This window comes from Lepidothrix coronata, unplaced genomic scaffold, assembly GCF_001604755.1.
Source record: "Lepidothrix coronata isolate B3197 unplaced genomic scaffold, Lepidothrix_coronata-1.0 Scaffold92, whole genome shotgun sequence".
Taxonomy (NCBI): Eukaryota; Metazoa; Chordata; class Aves; order Passeriformes; family Pipridae; genus Lepidothrix; species Lepidothrix coronata.
The window spans coordinates 85,595-103,121 of record NW_016690272.1 but is presented as its reverse complement, the minus strand read 5'-3'; the positions used below and the strand labels follow the sequence as shown (position 1 = coordinate 103,121).

Genomic DNA, 17,527 nt, shown 5'->3' with positions numbered 1-17,527 from the left:
CACATGCTACCTCTGCTCATGAGAGCCCTGCCTGGGGTGGATCCCAACGACTTCAGCAAGTGTATGGTGAGTGGGCAAATATCTCCTTTTTTTTTTCTTTTTCTTTTTTTTTTTTTAGAAGATTGTGAGCCAACCAGCCAATATTTTCTTGTATTTTATAGAGAAAAATTTTTATGTTTCTGTGTGGCCAGAATTTCTTAACCTTTTTTTTCCTGCACAGTTTGAAGTACAAAAATTTAATATTACAGCCCTCTAATTTGGGATAATGCTTTTGGCTCACTGATAAGCATTGTGCTGACTTTCTGGGCAGCTCTGCACAACAAGATTGAGTAGGTGCTCCAGAGCTCCCAGCAAATATTCCTAGTCTTTTAACATCAAAAGAAAGACTTTTATAATTAGGTTTTCATTACATTAGGTTCTGAAAGTCCACACCTTCAGGAATTCATATTAATTTACTTAAAACAACGTAAATATTTTAAGGGTTTGTAACTTTGAAGTTCAGCACAAAATAATAATTATTTTACTTAGAAAATTGAGAATTTTTGTGCAGTGCTGGCTAGTAAGTTCCATCTATGAAATCTGAAATAACTGTTGGTAGTTTTGGGGTGTAAGAATTGGGCTCTGGTGTATTTTTGGTTTTAGCATGATTTGCTTTAGCTCCTATAAATGGCCAAAGCTTTTTAATGTGTAGAATACAATACACTAAAGAGCTGTTTGCAACTCCCAACAGATCACATTCCAGTTCATTGCAACATTTTCTACTTTGGTGCCTTTAGTAGATTGTTCATCTGTATTGCAAGAGAGGGATGATCTTTCAGAGGTAAGTTGTGAAAACAAAGCTGTCACTTAGTTTTCAATTGAATTTCTAGCAATGTGTGATAAGATATGGATCGTGTTTGCTTCTGGGCAGTGTGGCAGAGCTGATACCAGTGTGCAAATTGCGTGTTCTAAACATTTCTTGTTGTAGAGAATGTTTAATTAATGCAATTTAATACTTAAATGTCAAAACCTAGTTGCTCAAGGGCCCTGTGTAGTGTCATTTGACTCTGAGCTTTCCCTGCTTTGAGCAGGAGGTTGGACTGTGTTGTCTCCAGAGGTCACTTGCTATGTGAATTTTTGTATTAAAATAGCTTTATTACTCTTAATTTTTTTGAAAGTCCTTGTCACCATAAAACACAAAGCAACACAAAAAAAATCCCCAACTTGCTAGTTATTTTAAATAGTGCATTAGGGGTTTGGTTTTTTTCCATTTTCCAGAGCTGTTTTCCTCTTTAAATAAACACCTGTTCCTCTTCCCTTTCCTGACTGGGATTCTATTACTTTCTCTTTGGATGCTTTTTAATCCCCTCCAACCAAGAGACAGTAACACCATTAGACACTGAGTCTTATCCCCCTTATCACCACCCCTGTTTGCTCCCAGAAGGCTTTTTGTAGCTCAGAGAGCAACAGTAGCTTCAGTTTGCCCAGATCAGAGGATGGGTTTCATTGCCCCAGAGCTGCAGCACCCCAAAAATCAGGAGGGGTTTATACCCTGAGGGTTAAATGTGAATACAGGTGAGGTCTGTCCCCACCTCTGGCACTCACTGACCTCCTGCTGCCAAGGAGGATCAGGAGCAAGGCCAAAGGTTGTATCCATGAAGGATACAACCTGATTTCACCACAGAGGTTCCTTGGATAGACATCCAGGCCAGGAAATTGGGACAGGACAGGGCAAGGAACATGCAGTAATTGTCTTATGGAGTGTCCTCGAGCCTGTGCAGTGGGAAATGTGCTGTAGTTCATGTAGGAAATATGTTCTGTGTTTGTGTTTCCTGGAGAAAAGCCAACCTCTTGTGTTTCTTCTGTGGTGGCAAACTGCAGGTGGAAAGAGAACTGTGCTCTGCATCTGCTGAGTTTGAGGATTTCGTGCTGCAGTTTATGGATAGGTGAGTGAGCTGAGGAGAGGGGAAAGCTTGGCATGAAGAACTCGATTACAGACCTCTCAAGTTTCACTTGCTGACGTTGTGTTGCGTTTTGTAGGTGTTTTGGACTCATAGAGAGCAGCACACTAGAACAAACCAGAGAGGAGACTGAGACTGAGAAGATGACTCACCTGGAGAGTCTGGTGGAACTGGGGCTCTCCTCTACTTTCAGTACCATCCTTACCCAGTGTTCAAAGGACATCTTTAAGGTGTGTACAACGTGGGCTTTCCACCTGATTGAAGCAGCTTAATTCTGTGTGGTGAACAACTGGGGTGTTGGGATTCTTCCCGTTGTGAACTTCCACACTTAACCAAGGAAAGGGCTGGGGAGGGGGGGACAGGAAAACTTTATTTATATTCATCAGTACAGAGCTCTTGGGTTCTTTGTGCTCTCTTGCAAACTGATGATGAAGTCATTCTGAGAGCTTATTTTATCCCTCTGCGGGTTCAGGCTGTGATTTTTCATGTCCTGATCATTGCTGACCTACCCAATCCCCTGCTTTCCTTTTCTCCCTCTCCCTTCCACTTCTTCAGCTGGGCAGAAGAAGCTGTTCAAGGAGCTGTTGGATAATGGGATCAGAAAAGTTATCTGGATTAAAATAACTCAGAGGGGGGGGGGAGAATCCGTGTTGTTACGTGGACAGGTTCCTTCCTTGTGGGTTGGGTTAACACATTTATATCTGCTCATATATATATATTCATATATATATATATAGATATTATTTTTTTTGGAGATGGCAGATTTTGTGCATTTTGAACCACTGCATTGGGTACTTTGGAATGATTTTTGTTTGGAATCTTTTGCTTCATGTAAACCTTCAGTTAATTCTGCATCGTCATTAAGTATTTAATTTGCATTTTCCCTGATTGTTCTTTATTAAAGTACTCATGGGATCCACACTGTGTATAATTCAGCTTGCCTTGCAAGGTGCTGGATGGAAATAAACTGCTTTAAAACACGCTGAGTGCCTAAATAGTTGTTAATTTAATTCCCTGTTTATTTGTTAAGTAAGGGATGTCTTGACTTTCCTTCACTGTGACACGTGAAATAGCGGTTTTCCTTTTGGAGACTGATTTATTATCTGTGTAGTTTCTCAGAAGCACCCTAAACTTACATTAGTCAGCAAGATTTTATCCACCTCCTCTCTTCCCAAAGGGAATATCTTAGGCATTCCACAGAGCTGCTTTCTCTCTCTTCTGATTATTAAAATGTGCTTCCCGATTGCAGTCCTGTGTTTTAGAAGAGCACAGATGCTGCCTTCTGAGTAACATCAAACATTTTAGGATACCTAGTTCTCCTTTTTTTTTTTTGAAAAAGTAACCTCCATGTCTTTGTGCTCGCTTTTAGGTTGCCTTGGAGAAGGTTTTTAACTTTGCTGTTTCGAACATATTTGAGACGAGAGTCGCCGGTCGGATGGTCGCCGACATGTGCCGGGCTGCAGTGAAAGTGAGAGAACATGCTCTGAATCCACTCCAGCTTCACTTTAAAAAGGGGGAAAAAAAAAAACCCAGTGCTGCTGCTTTTTCCTGTGTAATACCTTGATTTTTAGGTGGTTCTTAGTATTCCGTCTTCTCAAACCGGCTGGTTGCACGCAGGCAGATTCCAAGGGGTTAATTTGCACGGTGTTTTTCTGGTGTTAAATTTAGGTTTTATTGAAGGAGAGTCATGAAGTCAGGCTTGCCTGTAGGTTGAATTGGAGCTGAGATACAATCTAGTCTTCTCTCTTTTGTGGTGATATTGTTAGATTTTTATCAAAGTGTGTGCTGAGCTGCCTCTCATTCTAACCTGGGCTGTTTGCAGTGCCGCCCCGAGGAGTCCCTGAAGCTCTTTGTGCCCCACTGCTGCAACGTTATAACTCACCTCACAGTCAGTAAGTTCATCTCACTTCTAGTGTTACTTGCTTGCTCTTGGGTTGGCTTTTCTTAAACGTGTAAACAGCCTCTAAAACTTGGCTGTGTTTTCCCACAACTTGGTTTCAGCGATGGAAAAGTCCAATGTTTCGTCTGAAAAAAACCCAAACCACTGTGTGATCTCAGGGCAGAAATCTGTCAGGCTGCAGGGCCATGATCCCTTAAAAATGTGGCAGTTTAAAATGTCTCCAGTTGCAGGATGTTACATTGGCTAAAGTGACTTCCAGCTGGACACGGGAGTTGGAGTGGGAAGCTGGAAGGATGCAGTGGGAGGGTTGGGAGTCAGCTTTTGGAGTGGAAGGATCTGGTTTCTTGTGTGGAAAACTTGGCTGCAGTGTGGTTACAGCAGAGCTTGTCCCTTGTTCCTCTAGATGATGATGTGTTACATGATGAAGAACTAGACAAGGAGCTGCTTTGGAATCTTCAGCTTTTGTCAGAGGTATTGCAAAGAACGTTCTTCCCAGGCTTGTGTGTCACTGAGTCCTCTTTAATGCCCCTGAAAGAAGAAAAAATTATATTAAACCAAAGCAAATGTTGTATGAATGATGCTGCACAGCTTCTGTTTCTGACTTTAAATGGGACGTGAGTGACCGTTGTTTGAAGAAGAGAAACACACTGTGCACGTGGAATGAAATTAAAGCATTTAATGCAATTATTGAGGGAGAGAGAAAGAAGAGGGATCGATGCAGGGGAAAAAACATGAGATGCTTTTGGTAGATATGAGAATTTTTAAGTTAATTTTTAAATGTATGTGAGTATTGCTAGGAAATTTTGAAGGAGGTGGGTGTCACAGCCCCTTCTGTGTCACTTAAACCTGTCCAACAGCCGTGGCAGTTCACGAGCAAGCCCAGCCTTTCCATTGAGTTCAGCGTGGCACAGGGAATGGCACAGGGAATGGCACAGGCTGGGCTGAGCCCCTCCAGCAGCACTGATGGTTTGCCATGTTCCTCTCCCCTCCCAGATCACCCGTGTGGATGGAAAGCAGCTGCTTGTGTACAGGGAGCAGTTTGGGAAGATACTGCAGCGCACCCTCCACTTAACCTGTAAGCAGGGTTACATTCTGTCTTGTAACCTACTGCACCACCTTCTTCGTTCTGCTACACTTATCTACCCCACAGAGTACTGCAGTGTGCCAGGTGGCTTTGACAAGCCTCTTTCTGAATACTTTCCTATCAAGGCAAGGATTTTCATTTATTTAGGATTAGAGGATTTGACTTTNGCACGGTGTTTTTCTGGTGTTAAATTTAGGTTTTATTGAACGAGAGTCACGAAGTCAGGCTTGCCTGTAGGTTGAATTGGAGCTGAGATACAATCTAGTCTTCTCTCTTTTGTGGTGATATTGTTAGATTTTTATCAAAGTGTGTGCTGAGCTGCCTCTCATTCTAACCTGGGCTGTTTGCAGTGCCGCCCCGAGGAGTCCCTGAAGCTCTTTGTGCCCCACTGCTGCAACGTTATAACTCACCTCACAGTCAGTAAGTTCATCTCACTTCTAGTGTTACTTGCTTGCTCTTGGGTTGGCTTTTCTTAAACGTGTAAACAGCCTCTAAAACTTGGCTGTGTTTTCCCACAACTTGGTTTCAGCGATGGAAAAGTCCAATGTTTCGTCTGAAAAAAACCCAAACCACTGTGTGATCTCAGGGCAGAAATCTGTCAGGCTGCAGGGCCATGATCCCTTAAAAATGTGGCAGTTTAAAATGTCTCCAGTTGCAGGATGTTACATTGGCTAAAGTGACTTCCAGCTGGACACGGGAGTTGGAGTGGGAAGCTGGAAGGATGCAGTGGGAGGGTTGGGAGTCAGCTTTTGGAGTGGAAGGATCTGGTTTCTTGTGTGGAAAACTTGGCTGCAGTGTGGTTACAGCAGAGCTTGTCCCTTGTTCCTCTAGATGATGATGTGTTACATGATGAAGAACTAGACAAGGAGCTGCTTTGGAATCTTCAGCTTTTGTCAGAGGTATTGCAAAGAACGTTCTTCCCAGGCTTGTGTGTCACTGAGTCCTCTTTAATGCCCCTGAAAGAAGAAAAAATTCCATTAAACCAAAGCAAATGTTGTATGAATGATGCTGCACAGCTTCTGTTTCTGACTTTAAATGGGACGTGAGTGACCGTTGTTTGAAGAAGAGAAACACACTGTGCACGTGGAATGAAATTAAAGCATTTAATGCAATTATTGAGGGAGAGAGAAAGAAGAGGGATCGATGCAGGGGAAAAAACATGAGATGCTTTTGGTAGATATGAGAATTTTTAAGTTAATTTTTAAATGTATGTGAGTATTGCTAGGAAATTTTGAAGGAGGTGGGTGTCACAGCCCCTTCTGTGTCACTTAAACCTGTCCAACAGCCGTGGCAGTTCACGAGCAAGCCCAGCCTTTCCATTGAGTTCAGCGTGGCACAGGGAATGGCACAGGGAATGGCACAGGCTGGGCTGAGCCCCTCCAGCAGCACTGATGGTTTGCCATGTTCCTCTCCCCTCCCAGATCACCCGTGTGGATGGAAAGCAGCTGCTTGTGTACAGGGAGCAGTTTGGGAAGATACTGCAGCGCACCCTCCACTTAACCTGTAAGCAGGGTTACATTCTGTCTTGTAACCTACTGCACCACCTTCTTCGTTCTGCTACACTTATCTACCCCACAGAGTACTGCAGTGTGCCAGGTGGCTTTGACAAGCCTCTTTCTGAATACTTTCCTATCAAGGCAAGGATTTTCATTTATTTAGGATTAGAGGATTTGACTTTTTTTTTTTTTTTTAATAATATTAAATGCTAATTTTTTAAAAACCATAATTTGTTTCGTAGATGGAATAACAATAAATGTCTGTATTTACTATAGGACTGGGGTAAGCCAGGTGACCTGTGGAACTTGGACATCCAGTGGCATGTTCCCTCATCCGAGGAGATAAACTTTGCTTTTTATTTGCTGGATACTTTCCTGCAGCCTGAGCTCACCAGGCTGGAGCTCTATGCACTTGGAGAACTGGAGATGTCCAGGTGAGATGGAGAAGGTGCATTTAGCCACCCACAGGGATTATTGCCAATCATACTGGCACTGCAAAAATTAAGGAGTCAAATACTGTAATGCTACCTTTAATGTTGTTCTACAATCTCCAAGATTTTTAACTTAAGAATACATGGAGCTTGGCAATGTGTTTCATGAAATGGATAACGTGATTTTAAACAGAAATAAATATATAGGCCCTTTACCTAGCTATTTAAAACAAATTCTGGAACAGAATTGGGATGGATCCTGATTCCAGTGAACTGCAGGCACCACTAAGGAAGTCCTTCCTCTGGACTCTTCCCTGGTTTTATGGCACAGCCATTTATTTGTGTCCCTAAGCATGCAGTGGAACACGTGGCTGATGTGGCTTGGGGAATGTGCCTTTTTCCACTCCCTCCCTGAGAACAGATGGATCCAGTGCCTGGTGTGTCCCTGCAGGGCTGGAGCTGAGTTAGGGAGGTCACGAGCAGGAACCCAGGCAGGAACGTTGTTGCCCAATCTTGTTACTGGACCAGATGTTGCCCTCCCCTCTGGGTAGCTTTGAGGCTTGGCTTCAGGAGGGAGAACATCTGCAGGCAGAAGATTTGCCTGATTTGCAGGACCCATTGAAAGCAATGTCTCTCTCCAGAGGAAAAAAATTGTAATACTTAAGAGTTTGGTGGGTTGTTTTGATTCTCACTTGGACACCCTTCAGTCATTTAAGAACGAAGATGAGAATAATATGCCACTGGTCTTGCCTGAAAAATGAGAGAAAATGAAAAGAAGATTCAGCAATATTCATTTCACAAACTGCAGCAGTTTTCTTGAATGTCACTATGGACTGTGCTCAGCTATTGCCAGTGAGGTGATGTTAAAGCTGAATATCTGGGATGTGAAATACGGATCAAAAGAGTCTGTAGAATCACTGCTGAAAAATTGGAATAATTCCATTGAAGAAAAGAATCTTGAAGCACAGCTAGAAACCGCTACTCAGATCTGTGAAGATTTGAAAAACAAAACCATGTGCGGTCCTGATTTAGGCAGAGACCCTCAAGAAGTTAGCAAACCTTTTAAGACGGTGGAGTCAAAGATTTCCACGTGCAAAGACTGTATTTCCAATGTAAATACCACCTTACAGAAAGTCCTGGAGTAATTATACAGAAAACAATCACTTTGTTAAAGACGTGGCTGGAAGAAAACAGAAATGAGCATCCGAAAGAGATCCCGAAACTCTCAGTGCGGAGCTGTGGCTTCCTGCAGTGTGAGACAATCACAGATTTAATGTGTGCTGGGGCATTTACAGGTGTCCAAGAGCCCAGCCTGTTAACAGGCCTGACATCCCAAGCATTGTTTATTCCTCGTGTCAGACCTTCCTGTCCTTGCAGCTAAATATACCTCAGCTGATACTTAGTCACGTGAGGTTCTCCCTCGTGCTGCCAAGCAGGGAATGCTGCGTCACATTCCTAAGGAATTTTTTTCTGTCTCTGACCAAGTTACTAAAAACAGAAGCTCCTGCTTTAGCTGAGAGAGGTTTAAAAGGAATTCCTTAATTCTCTGAATGAACACAGAAGTTGTTTGGATTGTTGCATCCCCGTGGTGGGAAGGAATTGGCTCAGCCTCAGGGTGAGGAGTTATTTGGTAGGTTTATGTCTGAGGTTTAGATAAAATTTTTCAAAGAAGTTTTTTTTTTTGGAGCAAAGCTGCCTGTTTTCACATTAGCTGATCTCATTACCTGCGCAGTTGCAGAATGTGAAATCCCCCAAGTTTTTCAGAAAATGAAGTTAAAATCTTGTGGTTCTGTGATAGAATTAAGTTGGATCAAACGAGCACAGCTTGATTTCTACAGTGCTCCCTCCTGTGTTTAGAACTGATGTAACTAAAAGAAAAAAGCTTTCAGAAAACCTCACAGAAAAGATATGGTACATCATTTGTGTGTTTTCAAGGATTTAACAGAGAAGTAACCAGGTTTTCCTCTTTGTTTAAGAGATGATGTGCAGCAGAGTCTTGCCATTGTGCATAACTGCCTCATTGGTTCTGGGAACATTCTGCCTCCTCTGAAAGGAGAAAGGGTGGCTCATCTGTAAGTAAAACTTATTTTTATATCCCTTATGTCGTTAGTTTTATTTTATTTTTATTTTTATATATATATATATTATTTTTATATCCCATATATGTCCCTGTGGTGTCCCTGCCTCTGACAAACAGCCTGACCCACGTGGGGATGGTTAATTTATAAATGTGAGAACTGAGACGTATTATTAGTAAATCCAAATACCTTTGGGCTGCTAACTTTTAAATTTGACTTGTTAAAATGAATTAAATGGCAGTGAAATGCACCTCCTCAACGATTTCTAATCCTTGGTTTGTTCTCATGCAGGGTCCCAAGCCTGGTGTCTTTGGAAGAGACAAAACTGTACACTGGTGTTGACTATGGTGAGTAGATCCCAATTCTGGTCAGGCAGGTTCTAGGTGTTGTTTTCTTTCTTTCTTCCTTTTTCTGCTGTTCTTTTGGAGACCATAATTTTGATTCTTCTCTTTGCATTACCTGGGCATTGTTAAAACTGATGGGAGCAGTGTCCTGAGAAATATTATTTTTACAATGGTCCACACTGCCAGTTCTGCACAGTCCGCTCTGGCTTTCCCTGGGTTTACTTGTCTATAAACTGCTTTTTATGCTATCCTATAATAAAGGCAAAATGTTTAATTTTCTTCCAGATTTCTCAAGGGAGAATTACCGAGAAACAATCGCAAGGGTTACCAGGAAATTGCTGCGTAAGTCCAGCCTCTCCTCCAGCTAAAAACTGCTGTGTTTATGATTTTATAGATGAGAAATTTTGTTTACTTTGCCTTTAATTCCTCAATTGAAGCTTTGTAGAAACATTGTTAATTTTGAAAGCTCTTTGCCTGTCTGCTAATAAGCTGCTTTTCTCCCAATTGCAGGCTACATTCTTGATCATTCAGAAGATGACACCAAGTCTCTGTTTCTAATAATAAAGGTATACTTTTAATTTTTAATGCTTAAGGCAAGGTGGCTTGTTTTGCAAAATAGTCACTCCTGCCCTCTCTTTCTCTCCACAGATTATTAGTGATGTTTTGCAGTTCCAGGGGTCTCACAAGCACGAGTTTGATTCGCGATGGAAAAGCTTTAATCTGGTGAAAAAATCCATGGAGAACAGGGTCAGTGGTTCTGCTGTGTAAAGCTTTGGGGAGGGATGGAAATAGTCCCTAAGTTGCTGATATGATCCTGAAATCTAAACCAAATTATGTTGTGTTTTTTAAATTTTTTTTTTACAGCTTCAAGGAAAGAAACAACATATCAGAGCTCTGCTGATTGACAGGGTTATGTTGCAGCATGAGGTAATTCTTCCCCCTCAATCCTTGCTAATTGCTTTCCTCGAAAAAACTGATTTGCACAGTTTTGCTAAATGTCATCATAACAATAATCCTGCTCTGGTGTTTCTTTGGGATGTGTGAAATGTAAAAAACAATCTGTCCTTTATTTGTGTTCTCCATGGATTCAGCTGAGAACACTAACGATGGAAGGCTGTGAATATAAAACTTCCCACCAGGAGATGATCAGGGATCTTCTGTGTTTGTCCACGAGTTCCTATGGTCAGGTGAGGAACAGCCCCTTTAAACTGAAATATGAGCAGTGTTTTGTTGATCTCTTCAGTGGCTATATATTCCAAACCTGTTATTCCATCTGTTTGCTTTTCAAATGACCTGAAAAACACGTTGTTTCTGGCAACATAAAGAAAATTCTTTAACTTTAGCTGTTCTCAAATAAACGCCAAAAACAAGAGGTAGGTTTTTATGAACAGCTCTGAGAAGGGTGAGGTGTTCACAACCTCCTGCCAGTAATTTTCTTTCTGTGCACAAATACTCAGCTTTGAGAAGGGTGAGGTGTTTATAACCTCCTCCAAGTAATTTTGTCTTTGAAATGGATGAGGGTGTTTTGGTTTTTTTTTTTTTTCAAGTCCTTGTGTTTTGTTTTAGGTGATTTCCTAGTGATGTCTCTGTCCCCACACAGGTCAGGAGTAAAGCTCAGCAGGCATTCTTCACAGCTCTGGGGACCTACAACTTCTGCTGCAGGGACATCATTCCCTTGGTTCTGGAGTTCCTGCGTCCCGACCGGCAGGATGTCACCCAAAAGCAATTCAAAGTACTGGCTCCTTCCCTTTGTGTTGTGTCTCTTCAAAATGCCTTTATGGGGGAACTTGTAATGGTGAAAGGGCTTGTTTATATCAGCATCACTAATATTTTCGTGGCTTATGCATGACAAGTGTAGGGAATGACTTGTGTTGGATCTGTTTTCAGCAGGAATTTTGTGTTCATATTCGGTCCTGATTCCATTGTTTGCTCAGGTATCACCAAAAACGGGTGTCAATGCCTATTTTTAACTTCTGGAATGGGAATTGAGGCGCTGCAGTCAAGGTGGCAGCGCTCATGAAGCAGTTGTGAATCATCTCCTCTAATGCAATTCAGAAATCAGCCATTCTGGGGATAAATTAATTGGCAGGGCTTCCAATCTCATTAAATGAAGAGGAATCTGTGAGAAATCTTCAGTGTTTTGACAGGGAGACCACGGAGCTGAGTGTTTATGGGACATTTTGATGAGTTGGGAACTGCAGATGAATTTTTATTCCATGCTATCACACAGGAGCAAGGCTTTAACCTTCCAAACTCCCTCTTTTGTTTCCCAGGGTGCCTTATATTGTCTCCTTGGAAATCACAGCGGGGTGTGCCTGGCAAACCTCCACGACTGGGATTGCATTGCACAGACGTGGCCAGCCATTGTCTCTTCTGGGCTTAGCAAAGCCATGTCCTTGGAAAAACCATCCATAGTCAGACTCTTTGATGACCTGGCAGAAAAAATCCATCGGCAGTACGAGACCATTGGGCTGGATTTTGCAGTAAGTTGCTCGGGGTTAATTAACAGAAGCAATCCTTAAATGACTTTTTTTCTTAATGAAACACTAAAGCTTGTTCTTACCTTTATTTTACAATAGAATTAAACACGTACTGGGAGAAATAATTCTGCTGTGTGGGCACAAAAGGTTGTGTTCCCTGCTTCAGGCTTGGCTGTGTGGACAAGGAAATTCTGCTCTCTGCTTATTTCAAAACAGACATTAAAAACTTTTTAAGTGAAGTCCCAAATCTTTTCATTCCCCGTCCATAGGTCCCGGAGAAATGCATGGAGGCAGCTGTTCTGCTGCAGAAGTCAGTTCATCCAGAATCAGACTTCCCAGGTCTTGGTTCAGAGGAAATCCAGCTGGGAATTCAGCGGCAGAAGGAGAAGAGTGCTGAGGCTCTGCGGTGAGTTCAGCTTCCCTTCACACCAACTTGTGCTCCTTGGATTTACTGCACATTAAATGGAGTCATCCAAAAGGCCTAAAATGAGAAATCCACAGTGCCCAGGGACTGGTGGGGCTGTGTCTTCTCTCTTGACTTGACAGCCTCTGTCTTCTGGCCTCATCCATCCATCCTTCCTTCCTTCCTTCCTTCCTTGGCAGCCTCTGTCTTCTGCCCTCCTGCTTCCTTTTGGCCTCCTCCTTTTTGCCTTCGCTCACCTTTTGTTGAGGGGCTTTTATCCTGTTTTAACTGGTTCTCTCAGTACCATCTGGCTGATGATTCCCTCTCTTTCTCTCAGAAACTACGAGAACTTGGTCAACATGCTGCTGGACTGTGTGGAACAGAGAAACCTGTAAGTCTCCCTTTTTGTGCATGAGAGTTGTTTTGGGTGGCTACGTGATTAAATACCCATGGCATCCAGGAGGGCACTTAGCATGGTCTTGGATTCATTTCCACTGGGAGCTTGATGTGTTAATATAAGGCATCACCACATCTTGGAGTTAAGCTTTTTTCTTTAATTAGTCTGGCCCGTTAGTGGGGCTTTTAACTTTTTTTTTTTTTCCTGGGAACAAAGCTCTAGCTCTGTCTGTGCAATATTAATACTGACATCCAAATATATTCCAGTTCTTACCATAATATTTGTGTTTAAAAGCTTGTGAAGGGTTATCCCTGTAGGTCTGTGTTTTATTGAAATGCCAAGATGAACAAACCACCGTGAACTCGAACGTTTGTTGGCACTTGTGTGTGGAAATGTTAGTCCAAGCGTATTTACATCATCTTAAGACATAAAATAATTTCTGAGCAAACCCTGTTCCTGCAGCTGTGGTCCTTAACACTGTGTTTTTGAATATTTGGGGGGGTTTTTAGGCCCTGGAAGTTCGAGCACATCAGCATTGGCTTCTTGTCGCTGCTGCTGAGGGACGACAGGCCCCTGCCCGTGCGGGCCATCAGGTTCTTTGTGCAGTGTCTCAACCACGATGCCATCGTGGTCAGGAAGGTAAAAACCCCAAAGAACTTCCTTCCTTTGCCTTGCACCTCCTTGGGGTTTGCTGGGATAAAGCACAAAAAGAAGGGAGGGTGGATCTCCCTCCTCCTCCCCCTTCCAGCCGCGCACGTGCCCGACGCTCCTCGTGCAGGGAGATGAGCCTTGGCAGCGCTGTGGTGTGACATATGTAAAGTCTGTAAACTGTGAAAGTGTGGGATGGAGCCAGTCCTCCTTATTTATTGCAGAATTCCTTTTGCAGATGGCTGCTTTTTCCCCACCTGCACTTTATTATTTGAAGGGAGCCATCTCTCTGTGTTTTGTTCGTTCCGTTGTTGCCTCGCTGAGGCTCGAAACTTAAACCTTTTTCCCCCCCCCCTCAAATTATTAAAACAACATCAAATTAAAGTTATTAAACCCAAAATGATTAGTGGGGAGATTTTTCTGGGCTATTAAGGTCATGTATCCCCTGAGATAACCAGGATTGGTTCCTTTTGGCTGTGACCAAGTTCACTCCATCGTTCACTGGGTTTTTAGGGATGATGAGCCACGTCCTTGTGGGGGGGAAATGTATGGAATGGGTACATTAATGGCCATTGCTTCCTTTCAGGTGGCCATCTCAGCTGTAGCTGGGATTCTCAAACAGCTCAAGAGAACACACAAGAAAGTGCCCATCTGCCCTTACGAAATAAGTAGGTTTTATTTAATATAAGCAATGTCTTATATTTATACTGAGACGTTTCAAAAAGCTTTTCTGGTTAAATTAAACGTAGAATCACAAGCTTTTAATTTTTCTCTTGTGGTTGATGTCCTAAACAAATAGGTATAAATATTATGTAGGTAATATAATTGGTAATTTTTCAGTTTTGGGGTTTTTTTTAAACACTCCTGTGTTTGCAAGCTATTCACCTCTTAAAAGTGAGTTAAAACTTTAGAGATTGTCCTTTCAGAAAGCCTTGTCACTTGTGAGAATTTGTATATCTCCTTTTTGATTTTTTTTTTTTTAAATAATTTCAAATCCCATAAATTAATAGAGGGATCTCTTCCATTGGTGTTCCTTTGTCTGCTGAAGCAAATCACTGCCCAGATTTGGGGCAGTGGGACACAAAAGCTCTTCAGAATCTTTTAGTAAATCACACTAACATTTGCTGGGACTGTTAATGAGCGAGTTTGATGCTGAATAAATTCCTGTGGGAGCAGGTGGGAGCCCAAAGCCTTCCAGGATCCAGGCTGGTGACAGACCCGACAACCAGTGGCTGCACTACAACAGCCAGAGCTTGCCAAAGACCAAGGAAGCTTGGGAATCATGTTGTTTTGTGGAGAAAACACACTGGGGGTATTACACCTGGCCACAGTGAGTACCATCAGAGCTGGCAGAGTCAGCAGGAAAAACCTTGTGGGGAAATTAAATGATGGTTTACTGTGATATTTAATTTTTTTAATTGAACCATCAAAAAATATGTGTATTTTGTCCTATTTGCTGCTTGCTTGTTCGTAATAATTCTGTTGTGTGGCAGAACCTTTGATGACAAACTTCATCCTTTTGTCGTAAATTGTCTTGTAAACGTTGATCTTTTGGGGCCAAGTTGTCCCCCAACTCTAAAATATTTATCACCCTGTTAATTGAGAAGGTAGGAATATTGAGAATGTAGGAAATAACCATAAGCTTTATTTTACTTTGGGAAATGTGCTGCTCTATTTTTGTTTTTTTCATTTTTCATCTTCAGAACCATGACAGTTTATGCCCCAGCTGAGCATCAGCCAAAGCTTGGGCGAAGGAGGGATGAGCTGACAGAGGTAAGAGCTGCAGGTTTGTGGGGGTTTTTTTAATAGTATTTCTCCTCCTTTCTTCTTTTAATATTGCCCACAGGTCACTGTGGAAATCTCTCTAAACCTGCATCCCCACAAGACACTTTTAGTTGTATTTTTCTACTTCATGCTGTGTCAGCATGCAAAAGAAATTATTATTTTGATGTATTGCAGCTTTTCTGTCAGGGGCCATGGAATAACTGTATTAATGAGCACTTCTTGTTCCCTTTCACATCATTATCGGGGTTTAGGACAAGGTAATTAATGACAGTGGGAAGGACTAATTTTCAGGGGTTGTGAGTGAAAGGAAAGACAATCCAAAGTCATTAATAAAGATAATCAGGAGTCTTGGAAAACATCACCTAATATTCCCTATAAAATGAGGGAGGGAAATGGGTGACCAAGACGTGGTTTTTGCCAAAAACAGACTGAAAATGAAACATGGGACTTGGAAAGATTGGGATGTCACTGTGACAAACAAACACCTCAAAGCTAATCCTTTTTTTTTTTTTTTTTTATTTCTTCCCGTTACAGGCAGAACAAATTATATATGATCACTTTTCTGATCCCAAGTTTGTCGAGCAGTTAATAAAATTTTTGTCTTTAGAAGACAGGAAAGGAAAGGACAAATTTAATCCTCGCAGATTTTGCCTCTTCAAGGTAAACCAGAGTTCAACAACCAAATTGCTTCCATTTAGCAGAGCGTGGAAAAGCCCCAGACTGCCCGGCTTAATACCCCACTGTTGCAAAATGTTGATTTTTAAAGCTGCTCTGAGTAATCCTATTAATCCTCTCTTCTGATTAACTGCTTAAGGGAAACATATTTGGAGTGATATAATAGCCTGCAGGACACTGGGGGTATAATTCTGTTAAAGCAGCAAAGTCATTTCACTTTCTGGATGTCCAAACCTCAGTAATTAATTCACCAGCTCGTGTTGTTGGTGGGAAGGCAGTGGTTTAGATGATTCCTGAGGACACTTTTCCCCCCCTCTTGTTTTCCAGGGCCTTTTCAGGAACTTTGATGATGCCTTTTTGCCAGTTCTGCAGCCCCACCTGGAGCAGCTGGTCTCAGACTCCCACGAGAGCCCCCAGAGATGTGTGGCTGAGATCATAGCTGGGCTCATAAGGGGTTCTAAGCACTGGACCTTTGACAAGGTGCTGAACTTTGAATGGTGATTTTTGAGTGATTCTTGGAAGTGAAGGAGTAATTTTGAATTATTAAACCAGTGTGAAGCTTGGGGGGCTTTTGATGTGTCACCCCAGTCTGAGAGAGGACTGGAAAATGCTGCAGCACTTGGTGCTTCCTTGCCAAACTTGGAGCACAACTCATAGCTTGGCTTAGAGCCTGTTATTACTTGTAGTCAGCAAAATGTTTCAGTGTTAAAACTGAGAGCAGTTTGCAGGTGAGGAGATGGCAGAGCTGCCGTGGTTTGTGATTTCCAGTAGGAGTAAGAGCTTGTGCTGAATAGCTGTGATTCGTGAAACAAATGGGTGACTACATCAAAATAAAACAAACGGGTTGTAAAACTTAATTACACCCCCATAAAGAAATAAAGCAGACCCTTGCAAGGTCAGCGAGTCCTAAACCTCCCTGCTATCCTAAGAATAAAATATGGTAGAACTTCAAATCTTTTTAGGCGCCTGTTCATCCAAGAATGCATGAATTATGACTGGTTGTAGAGATAACCATTTAGCTTTAGCTGTAAGAAAACCCATATATTGAATACTGAGCTGTAAAATGTGTATGTATATGATAAAATTAATATGCATGAAGTAGCTGAAATAAATGCCAAATGTACACTGTAGTAGGTGTGCAGATTTGGGGAATCAGTCCTCATTTCTGTCACCCAGCTGGCTGTTTGCTTTTTCCATATAATAAACTCCAATTATAATTTGAGACTTTGTTTCTCACAAGCTTATGTCCCCTTGGACTTCACTTAGTCTTAGACCTTGCTGAATGTCTGTGCCAAAAATAATACTGAGGGAATCAGTTCCTTGATCAAACAACAAAAAAGGCATTTTAATATCTGAGCTGGGTTTCTTAAATAGAAAGAAAAAATCTTGGCTTTTGCCTTTGTGCAGGTGGAAAAACTTTGGAAGCTCCTGTGTCCCTTGCTCCGAACAGCTTTATCCAACATCACAGTGGAGACCTACAATGACTGGGGCACCTGCATTGCAACCTCCTGTGTAAGTGCCCCATTTGCTGTCCAGTAAATCTGGATCTGCTATGGAATTAGGTTCCTGGGAAGCAGGGTGAGGGATAGGCCCCAAATATCTCGGGTCAATAATTCTGTCAAATCGCTCAGCAGAGCTCAGTGCAGTTTGTCAGCCAGAGCCCTCATCAGCAAAATTCAGATGTACTTATTCATATCTGTCAAAAACAAAGCTAAAATTCTATCTGTTTTATTTACCAATTAATTAAAGCTGGGTATGGTTTTATTGGGTTTTCCTCCTATTGAGGTTCATTGTGGAAAAAATATTTGTTGTTGCACTTGCTTCATAGAGTAAACCCAAGGAATGTAAATAAAATCTCTATCAAAA

General features: G+C 42.0%; 1 protein-coding gene across 1 annotated transcript in view; it reads left to right on the top strand.

Moving 5' to 3' along the window:
* Window positions 1-17,527, top strand: part of PSME4 (proteasome activator subunit 4) — a 52,930-nt gene that overhangs the window by 22,569 nt on the left and 12,834 nt on the right. Inside the window, exons 11-37 of the mRNA XM_017821741.1 lie at window positions 3-66; window positions 731-820; window positions 1,861-1,925; window positions 2,020-2,170; window positions 3,310-3,408; window positions 3,763-3,832; window positions 4,244-4,311; window positions 4,834-5,049; window positions 6,697-6,854; window positions 8,828-8,923; window positions 9,221-9,276; window positions 9,559-9,615; window positions 9,784-9,839; window positions 9,922-10,020; window positions 10,138-10,200; window positions 10,365-10,460; window positions 10,874-11,005; window positions 11,547-11,756; window positions 12,023-12,159; window positions 12,494-12,547; window positions 13,063-13,192; window positions 13,788-13,869; window positions 14,378-14,531; window positions 14,905-14,974; window positions 15,521-15,646; window positions 15,989-16,141; window positions 17,069-17,173. Coding sequence (XP_017677230.1) covers window positions 3-66; window positions 731-820; window positions 1,861-1,925; window positions 2,020-2,170; window positions 3,310-3,408; window positions 3,763-3,832; window positions 4,244-4,311; window positions 4,834-5,049; window positions 6,697-6,854; window positions 8,828-8,923; window positions 9,221-9,276; window positions 9,559-9,615; window positions 9,784-9,839; window positions 9,922-10,020; window positions 10,138-10,200; window positions 10,365-10,460; window positions 10,874-11,005; window positions 11,547-11,756; window positions 12,023-12,159; window positions 12,494-12,547; window positions 13,063-13,192; window positions 13,788-13,869; window positions 14,378-14,531; window positions 14,905-14,974; window positions 15,521-15,646; window positions 15,989-16,141; window positions 17,069-17,173 — 2,857 coding nt within the window. The remainder of the gene's footprint in view (window positions 1-2; window positions 67-730; window positions 821-1,860; window positions 1,926-2,019; window positions 2,171-3,309; window positions 3,409-3,762; window positions 3,833-4,243; window positions 4,312-4,833; window positions 5,050-6,696; window positions 6,855-8,827; window positions 8,924-9,220; window positions 9,277-9,558; window positions 9,616-9,783; window positions 9,840-9,921; window positions 10,021-10,137; window positions 10,201-10,364; window positions 10,461-10,873; window positions 11,006-11,546; window positions 11,757-12,022; window positions 12,160-12,493; window positions 12,548-13,062; window positions 13,193-13,787; window positions 13,870-14,377; window positions 14,532-14,904; window positions 14,975-15,520; window positions 15,647-15,988; window positions 16,142-17,068; window positions 17,174-17,527) is intronic.